The sequence below is a fragment of the Lactuca virosa genome, chromosome 3 (genome assembly GCF_052849685.1).
Source record: "Lactuca virosa cultivar CGN04683 chromosome 3, Lactuca_virosa_CGN04683_v6, whole genome shotgun sequence".
Lineage (NCBI taxonomy): Eukaryota > Viridiplantae > Streptophyta > Magnoliopsida > Asterales > Asteraceae > Lactuca > Lactuca virosa.
Window position 1 is genome coordinate 24841606 of NC_136428.1, and position 10441 is coordinate 24852046.

The window sequence follows — 10441 nt, forward strand, 5'->3', positions numbered from 1 at the left end:
CAGATATTTAGGGCAGCTTCGTTTCCAGTGGCCCTTCTGGTGGCAGTAGAAGCACTCTGCTTCCTTGGGGTCAGAAGAGGGCTTAACAGAACCTGATTTGGTCCCACTAGAAGAGGAACCATCTTGGGTCTTACCCTTTTGGTGGCTCTTAGAAGGAGCCTTCCTCTTTTTACCCTTTCCTTGGCCAATTGCCAACACAGGAGCAGCTACAGTAGAGGATGATGCAATAGATTTGTCCTTGAGGTTGCTCTCAGCGGTCCTCAGGAGCCCTTGAAGTTTACTCAGGGCGACCTCTTCCTTGTTCATGTGGTAGGTCATTCTGAACTGGTTGTAGCAGGAAGGCAAGGAGTGGAGGATAATGTCGATAGCCAAATCTTCATCAAACTTAACATTAAGTTTGAGAAGACGATCAACATACCTTTGCATCCTCTGAAAATGAGCGGTTAAGGATTCTCCACTCCCCATCCTAGCGGTGATCATGTTAGTGATGATCTCATAACGCTCTTGCCTCGCGCTTTAGTGGTACATGTCCAACAAATCTTGATGCATCTCATATGGATACATGTCCTCATAGGACTTTTGGAGTTCGAGGTTCATGGTGGCCAGCATGATGCAATGAACTTTCATAGCATCACGCTCGTGGGCCTCAAAGGCGGCCATCTCTTCAGGAGTAGCATCTTCTGGGTTGATCTTTTCTAGTTTCTCATCGAGGACATATTCTTTGTCCTCGTAGCGAGTTATCATGCGAATGTATCTCATCCACTCGTTGAAATTCGGCCCATCAAATGTCACCTTTTGACATAGGTTCATCAACGAGAATGACCCAGAAGCGTTGTTGTTTGCGTTTGCGTTAGACATCTGAAAAAGAAAGGAACAAAGTTTGATTAGAAATGAATCCCCAATTAAACACCCAAATGAGAAATTAGGGCTAGGATCCAACAACATTATTTACAACTTAGAAAAGGGATGCCGTAATCTAAAAGTAAATAATTTGAAGGTAAGTGAATGACAATTCACTAATTTTCACCATGAAAAATGAAAAGAGATTAAGTTTTAAATGTATTTGAAAATTCCTAGATTTCTTTTGAGATTCATTGAACATTTCAATGGCATGTTTAAATCTCGATATGCACTTCAAATTTGCGACTGGGATGCCGAGGATCGCAAACAAGTTGTGAATAACCATGCGAATCAACATGGTGCACTCAATGTCTCTATCACCTAATAAATGTGCCGGTTAGCCACGCACGCTCCATTGATCTATGATAAACATCGAGCCGCCCTTCGCCACCAATGTCAATCCCAAATTAGTGTGCCGGTTAGCCACGCACGCTCCACTAACGTTTGACAAGGGTACAAAGTGTAATTCCATGGAATAACATCAATTTTCACATTTTACCCTAAAGTAACTAAGATTGGGAATTTGGAAAAACATTGTAGTTACTTTGCAATATTCATTATACTTATAATGAGGGATTAAATGCCCTATCCTGTCCGTTCGGCTAACGACCCTACACCAATCAAGGAAGCGGTAGGTGTGAGTGTACACCCATTAAGCGCCATTTTATAGGCAGCAACCTTATACCCCCCTTATAGATTGGCTTCGTGAATGAGGCCTACTAGCGATAAGACTAGCTTATTCTTATACACGTATATATATTAATCTTGTAATAGATAAAGTATAAGATTGAATTTTAAACTTGTAAAATTCTAAGGGTTGAAATTTAAAATTTTTCAAAATTAAACTTTTAATCAAAAATTAAATTTCAAAACTTGAGGGCAAGTTTTGAACTTTTCAATACACAAGGGATCAAATAACAAATAATATAAATTAAACAATTAATTTCATGATTATCTATATTTGACCTAATCCAATTTTATTCACAAGATAATTACCAAATAATTTAAACAATCAATATTTATCATATAAAGAAACAATTATTTAAAAGATTTGATATTATCTTTTGTTTTGGTAAGGATAATCATTAAAATACAATAAAATTCGGATTTTATCATTAAAAAACGATTTTGGCATTTATCCTTAAGCAAAACAGCAAGAAATCCCGAGATATCCTCTGTCTGACTCCCAAACTCGCCGAGTAGCAACCTGAACTCACCGAGTTGGGCCAACTCGCCGAGTTGAGTCGGGCAGAGGCCAGAAAAACGATTTTCAGCAAAATTTCGATAATTACATCACATACAACAGAAACCAATCAAGGCTCTGATACCGCTGATGGGTTTTATACATAAGAACTTTCCTATGTGCTCATGCAAACCCTAATGCTTAGATCTAGGTTTCTCTATTGAACATGCAATTGAATCCAAGACTTACAAACCCTAATCTAGCATACATATTTTAATCATATCAAATACTACCAGATTTGAAAGTTTACCTCTTGGAAAGTCCTCTTGAATCTTCTTCTTCTTGAGCTTAGAGTCACAAGTGCAACTCCTCTAATGGCTTACAAACACCACAAGCAAGAAGGCAATTATGAGAGAGGAGAGAGAATGCTAAAATCGGCCCTAGGGTTTCTCTTGGAAGCAAGTGGCCGAAAATTGCAAGCAAGGGTCTCTATTTATACTGTAGGTTGCTAAGGTTTCAGTCTAAACCCTAATGGAAAGCTTAGTCACCAAGCAGCCCAATGAACCTTCATCATAATTTCGTTCCCCCTTAGTCCATTAGGTTTCCCAGCCCAAAACCCAACTATCACACATTTGACAGTTTAAACCCCTTTTTTTAATTAATCTCTTTTCGTCACCAAATTAATTCCTAATTAATTTATGACTAATACTAATTAAATAAATATGATTTCTCCTTTAATATATTATTCTTATAATATATTGATAAACCATAATATCCTCTCTCTCTTTCCTTAAATTACCTTGTCAAGTTGCTTTGGTGAAGGCAACCCAAAAGGACCATGCATAACCGGGTCAAGTACATACCAAATATAGTTACAGCTTAGACACTAATCCAACAGCTATTACTTCTATCCATGGATTTTTTATGTCTGTGGTAGCAACATTGAATGCATTTGGTCAATGGATATACGGGGATTACATGAGTCTTCATGCCTTGAGTCGTTCATGTCACCACCCGAGTGGCCTGGTTAAGTTTATTGATGGGGCTAATGACATGAGCGATCATATTGTTGCCATTCCAAATCCGCCACCCAATGGACCGGAAGCCGACCTTAATGATGGGTTAGTGTTGGACGCTCAGCTACTTGATCATGTTTTTAAACTACCTATCACCACCGTCAAAGCATCCCTCATAACTGTTGTATGGCTTTCTCTCAGGCTTTGAAAGCAACCCTTTCTAAGATGGTTCCTCATCCCGGGTCTGTTGAAGTATGGGTTGCTTTGTTAATTCTTCCTAGGTGTACTCTGCAGGTGTTCAGGCCCAAGAATAGGCAAGAAAGTAGGTATGGAAACATGAATTCATTGCAACATCGTAATATCCTAAGCGCATTAGCTACTTGGGGGACTGAAGATGGTAACGCCAAGCTAGTTAAAAACTTAGTTGACAATGCAAGACTAGAGCAACAAGACAAAAAAGAAGAGTACATTCAGGAGAAAAGAACACTGGACATCACCAATGTCAGACAATGTGTTCGTAAGGTTGTTGATGGACATTTTACAGCAACAGTGAAAGTTCTATGCTCCTCGGGGGTTGCTCCATTTGGGGGTGATACCACGAAAGCATTGGAGTATAAGCATCCATACAAGCCACCACCTTCAATGTCAAGCACCATATTTTCGGAACCTCCCCTTGTAGTGGATGTTGGCAATGTCCTTGGGGGCATTAAATCATTCCCTAAAGGTACCTCATGTGGGAGAGATGGGTTGAGAGCTCAACACATTTTGAATACTCTTTGTGGAGCAGGTTCAACTATAGTCAACGATCTCCTACGTGTTATTACATCTGTGGTTAATGTATGGCTAGAGGGAAGATGCCCTTCGAGTTTAACATAATTTGTTGCCTCTGCTCCTCTTACGCCGCTCTTAAAACCTGACAAGGGAATACGACCTATTTTAGTAGGCACTATATGGAGAAGTTTGGTTTCCACGTTGGCTATGAAATGTGTTGGTAAAGAAATAACCAAGTATCTCAATGATTTTCAGTTTGGGGTCGGGGTGACGGGTGACGCTGAGGCCATATTACATAGCGTCAATCGGGTGTTGAGTGAGTGCCACGATAATTGGTCTCTTTCCACGTTTACCGTGGACTTCTCCAATGCCTTTAACCTTGTCGACATATCTGCATTACTTCATGAGTTCAGATTGAGGTGTTCTTCTATATCCTTGTGTGTAGAATTCCTATATGGTCAAGCAGCAATGTTGTATCTAGGAGACACACATATTTGGTCCACTATTGGGGTTCAACAAGGAGACCCCTTCAGACCACTTCTCTTTGCCCTTGTGTTGCACCCACTCTTACATAATATTAGAGACAATTGCAAGGTAGCCAAAGCGTTGGACGTCATTAATGTGAATGACCCAAAACCGGGCCTTCAGTTGAATATCAAAAAAACCATAATCTTTTGGCCCTCGTGTGACGGTAGGAAGCTACGTGAGGGGCTATTCCCGGTTGGCATCGGGAGACCGCCTTTGGGGGTTAAACTTCTTAGGGGAGCTGTTAGTAAAGATGCTAGTTTCATTAGCAGCTTAGCCATAAAGAGAGCTGAAAAGATTATGAAGTTGATGTATTTTCTTCCATAATTGTCTGACCCCCATAGTGAGCTCCTTCTGCTTCGGTCTTGTATGTGTATTCCTAAACTTTTCTTTGGGCTGAGGACGTGCCAACCCGTTCACATGGAGAAGGAAACATTATTCTTTGACAATGGGTTGTGCAGGGCGATTGAGGACATTGTGGTTTGTTGTGGAATTTCTTTGGCGACATATAGTGGTGAATTTCTTCCCTAGTTGGTGGTTTAGGTTTATACTCGGCAGTAGAGGCTACCTCATATGCTTTTGTTGCCTCAAGGGTTAAATCTTGAATCTTGGGTATTACAAGACCACATCTGATGAGATAGCAACATATATGGTATGTATTCTGATAATGATTGTGCCTTGGCTTCTCTTCGTAACAAGCTTCCGGATATTGACCTTAACAATTTTACTACTAAAGACACCCGCTAAATCCCAAAATACACATGCAAGTGCCTTTTTTCGTAAAATTGTCCAAGATATGGAAGTGCATCTTGACATGACGGATCGGCCGAAAGCGGTTTTCCAGTGCTTACGTGCACCACATGCTCAAGATTTTCTTCTGGCTATCCCTATAGATGGGCTTGGCCAACATATGTCTCCTATGGAGTATCGTACTATCCTCAAATATCGACTCATGATCCCAATATTCCCAACTGACGAGATATGTCTGGTGTGTCACAAGGCATGTTTGGACTCTTTTGGAGAGCATGCAGTTCACTGTAAGAACTCCCGAGGTTCAAATACAGGCACGATCTGGTTAGGGATGTTTTGTTTGACATATTTAAGCGTGCGGGGGTTTCCGCCAAGAAAAATGCACGTATGAATTTCTTAACCGACCCGGAAGAAGGAATGTCAACCCTTAGATCGGCTGACGTTTTGATTTTTGGATGGGTTGGAGAGAAACACGCATGTGTGGACCTCATAGGGGTATCCCCTCTCGTGGGCTTGAGGGTTGGGGGTTTCACAGCGGGAAAGACTGTTTTAAAAGCTACTACAGACAAAATCACTAAATATGATAAAATCGTGCATTGAAAATCAACACGTGTTCATACCATTTGCATTTGATACGTTTGGTTTTCTCATGTCGAATACGGTGGAGCTTCTTAATTGAGTAAAACGAATCATGCATAACAATGTTATATCTCCTAAATCTATGTATGTGGTCTTCAAAAGAATTAATTACCATACAAAAATGCTTAGCGACATAGCTTGTTGCTCTTTTGTCATCTCACTCGTATGATGATATAAAGTTATTTAATCCAAAAAAAACAAACAAAAAAAAAACAATTGGTCCCTATAGCAATTAAAAAAAATTATATATATTTTTCTTTAATCCATTTTTTTATGGTAAAAATTTCATTTATTTCAATTACTTCTCAAAAAGAAAAAAAACAAAGAAAACAGATAATTTGTTGAATTTCAATTCGCAGGGGCGGACCTAGGGGTGATCCACGGTGGCACCGGCAACCCCTAACTTTTCCGGCCGCAGTGGAAAATTTTTCGAAAATTTTAAAATTTTAATTTTTAATACTACCGTGCAACCCTTAACTTTCCTGTGCAACCCCTACTGTAAAATCCTGCGTCCGCCCCTGTCAATTCGTAAGTTTCGCTAACAAGATTCATAGTTATTCAAATCTTTATCTTTCAGTTTCTCTGTTTGAACACCAATTTCATCATCCTTTCTTTAGAATGAATTTTTTTCTTCTCCATGAACCCAGGGACGGAGCTTCAACATTTAATTCGGAGGGGCCGAAATTATAATGTGTATAAAAAATTAGTAAGCAGGGAGGGCTACAGCCAAAGTTTTATATTTTTTAGGTCTAAAATGTATAAAATGGAACTAGAAGGACTATATCAAACCAAAAATCAGGGGCCACAGCCCCCTTGCCCTAATGAAGCTCCGCCAATGCATGAACCATAAGAAACAGACGAATAACTAAAAGAACTTGAAAAAAACATTGATATTTTTTTAGAACTTTCTGTTGTAAAATACTTTAGACTACAAAGTTTGTAAAATCGTAATACAACACCAAAACTTGATATTCCATCAAAACATTCCAATACTTGAATTTGTCATTTAACCCAATACATCAACATTCCTTGGAAAAAATCACAGCCAAAAATGATAAATTCTTATAGAATTACAAAAGTTATAATACCTCATTTCTAATACGATCTCATTTCTAATACGATCTTTTACTTGGATAATTCCAATGGTAGTACATACTAAAAATTCTTCTAAACCCTTTCTACTTCACCATTAATAGCCCCCGTCGATGTAGCTACGTTTCCATTTCCAAGGACTAATTCACTTTTGCCTTGTCTTTTTGCTATCATTTCTTGTGTTGACTTGTAATATGTTGCATATAAGACTAGTTGGGCAAGCCCAAAAAGTGCCCCAAGCCCATTAGGAACCTAAACCAAAAGAATGTCATGATTTAAAATATATAAATAATCCATATTAAATAAAAAGTAAATAGAGAAAGAGAGAGCAATTACAGCAACAAACGGATCGAAACGAATGAGGGCATATGAGAACCAGCAAACGCCATTTGCAAAACAAAATAGAGATAATAGAAACGGCATGTACTCGACACTTTTTGTTGTGATCACCATTTTCTGCATAGATCATAATATATTCACATAAGTCAAATGAAAAATGAACGTAACAAATAGGATCTTCAAGGCATATGAACAAAAAACAATATTGAAGATGAAGAAACTTCTTTTCCATGCTAGATAAGCTAACATGGTCATCCACCAATAATTGAGTTTGTTTTATTTGCTATTTAAGGAATAAGATCATCACACTTTTAGTACAAACTGAATTTGAAATTGGTCCAATTACTTTTGGAGAAATATTCGACCATATGATAACATGTTATAATTGAGTAACACATACTCAACAATGACAACATACAATTATCGCCTTCCAATTTTTCTGAAACATATTCGACAATGATTATACGTAAGACTAATCCCTCATAATTCAGTTTAAAATTCCTCTTAGTTGAGGTTAGATAAATTCTAATTAATTGAAGCATGACATCAACTTTTTAGGGTGCATGAAAGAGAAACGTACCATTACAGATAATGGAGAAGCATACATCATGATGTTACCCGCGATGCAAATGCCACCAACAATGGATGATCGAAGCTTTGTGGTGTGTGCCAGTGTCAATACCAGTACAACCAAAACCCCGAGAAATATAATCTCAAAAAGCAACACCAACAAAACCCTAATTCTATTTTTTTGATCTGAATAGATTATAAAAAGAAACAAGTAAACCGATTCGATAAGTATTCCTGCCCCATTTGTGGTGGTGACTAATAAGCTATGAGGGTGCACAAATGGCAAGCCATAGAAAATCCATAGCCCACAATTCACAAAGGTGACAAGATATGGCACCGGAGAAAATCTTTCAACTGACTTGTTTTTCCATATCCTATAAAATGTTGGCCTGAAAAAAAAAATCATAAAATCTAAAATTCAGAAAAAAGATAATAAAAAATGACAAGTTATATTTAACAATAAATATATATACATACATACATACATACGTTATGTATATATGTATGTATAAAACTAAGAAAATAACAAAGCTTACACTGTCGACAAGAACAAAATGATTGAAATGACGTTTCCTGAAAAGAAAAATAAACGTACATCATCACTAACATTACATATTAACTTTTCTTAAAGTTATATATATATTATATACTACAATCTAAAAAACCATATACCATAGTCCATATAAGCAAATGATAATAAAAATATTTATACTTCCCAAAATGCATGTTTCGGAGCTTAGAATTATACAAAGTAGATAGATTATCAAGACATGCACTATATATTGAATAATCACTAACCATATTTTGCATATAATTAAATACTAATCTTTTTAATGTGTTGTTCATACATAATATGAAGATAGAAGAGCTTACCGATGACACCTAGTGTATTGCGAGCAAAATCGGCAGAAACCATGACTACGGTTGAATATTGTGTGAGAGAGAAAACGAAGAGAAAGAGAGAGACGTTGGTGTAAATTTAATAGGGCAAGCAAAAACGTATTTATAATGAAAGCTTAATATTATTATTAGAAATATAATTAATTGGATATATGGTTCATTGTATTTTAAAAAAATTTTGCAGTTACTATTCATTTTCCTTTTTCTCTATTTTCGAAATACATTAAATGTCAATTACTAATGTTAAACAAATAGAAAAACTTTAATAAACCGAAAGATAATACTTATGATTCAGCTGATAAAAATTTAGACCAAATTCTACCTAAAATTTTACCGAAACTTAGCCTAATGAAACCAAACACACTAAAACTGGTTAAAGTTAAACTGCTGTCTATACATCACAACGTACATTGTCAAATCTCCTGTATTAACGAATGACAAAATAGATATAATGATATGTCACAACATGTGCAAATTAAATATTCTTCAACAGTTAGATCAAAACAAAAAAAAAGTATATAATCATGTTACCATAATTACTAGTATTGAATTTTTTAGTGAGAAAGGGAAAAAGTATGTTACATGTCATATTCACAAATCAAAACAGATTGTGACGTTCTATTAATTAAAAGTTTATATTTTTGGATGTAAATAAGTCGAATTTACAAATGAGTGAAACCGTGTAAGAGGTAAAAACTTGTCCTGTGAAGTTTGTAATAATTTAAAACATGTTAAAACCGTTTTCTATATATTAAAACTCATGTTCTAATAATAGAATGATGGATGGATGCCAAATTTCACCAAAATCCATAATGCCTGGACCATATGCCTAATTCTTGTTGTAAATTCTTTAATTTGAATATATTTAAAGAATATAGAATCTATAAAATGGAAAATGGATAATTTCGTTACAAAATGAGGTTAAAAGAAGTATTTGAAGCTTTCCTTTATTATGGAATAAGCCGGTGTATTTTTTTATTTTTATTTTTATTTTTGTTTTTATTTTTTATTTTTTTGGATATAGAAATAATCAAATTTTTAGCAATTAAATCAAATCACCTTGAAATGGAAAATTCTTTTTCTTTTTTCAATTTTGTTGGAATTGATAAATCATAAATAGATTTTTAGTTCATTTTTTTTTACTTTTTAGATCAAAATTTGGATATTAAAACAAATACAAAGGCAAAATACATTCGAAAAAAAAACTAGTGTGGTTTTATAAAAACATGGATTAATAGTATACTTATAATTTAATAATATAAACTTAAATAATAATATTGTGTTATAAATCATCAATGGAAATTGAATTTTTTTTTTCTCAACGCAATTTACGTATTTTTTTTTAACGGAATCTTTTTTTCATTTATAGTTCAATACATATCGATTGAAGGCAAACGGGCAACAAGTTGCGCTGCTAGCCTTTTCTGGATAGCAAAACCAATTCTTTTTCTCAACGCAGTTGAAAATTAAGATGATGTATTATCTCTCGCCAATTTGTTTATTTAAAACTATCATTTATATTAATAATTTGATTTTTAGATAAAAATAATTGCATTTGGAATTACAAAAACATAAATATTTAAATATGACACAAGCTCACGGTTTTTTTTTCACGGTTAGTTACTTAGTTTATGTTTTCGCTTCAAATATTTATTTCAAGTCAAAGCAATCAATTATAGTCAAACGGTAGAGAATTAATTGCATTCTTAAAAAGCCCAAATTCATATATGCTTGTAAGTTGTAACATCAATAATCT

At 35.5% G+C, this 10441-nt stretch overlaps 1 protein-coding gene across 1 annotated transcript; it reads right to left on the reverse strand.

The window, feature by feature from the left end:
* Positions 1 to 6732: 6732 nt before the first annotated feature.
* On the reverse strand, positions 6733 to 8754 carry LOC145162244 (bidirectional sugar transporter SWEET6b-like). Its single transcript, XM_079081445.1, has 5 exons — positions 8659 to 8754; positions 8322 to 8358; positions 7796 to 8174; positions 7213 to 7332; positions 6733 to 7128 (listed from the first exon to the last, which is right to left on the reverse strand). Exons 1-5 carry the CDS (start codon positions 8699 to 8701, stop codon positions 6952 to 6954), a joined length of 756 nt encoding a protein of 251 aa, XP_078937571.1. The 5' UTR covers positions 8702 to 8754; the 3' UTR covers positions 6733 to 6951.
* Positions 8755 to 10441: the final 1687 nt, after the last annotated feature.

What these genes read in the sequence shown, in the direction of transcription:
- LOC145162244 (XM_079081445.1), bottom strand. Translation starts at nt 8,701, where the DNA reads ATGGTTTCTGCCGATTTTGCTCGCAATACACTAGGTGTCATCG. An exon ending in CAATACACTAGGTGTCATCG is followed by an intron (nt 8,359 to 8,658) that starts GTAAGCTCTTCT and finishes TTTTCTTTTCAG; the next exon opens with GAAACGTCATTTCAATCATT. An exon ending in ATTTTGTTCTTGTCGACAGT is followed by an intron (nt 8,175 to 8,321) that starts GTAAGCTTTGTT and finishes TTTTTTTTTCAG; the next exon opens with GCCAACATTTTATAGGATAT.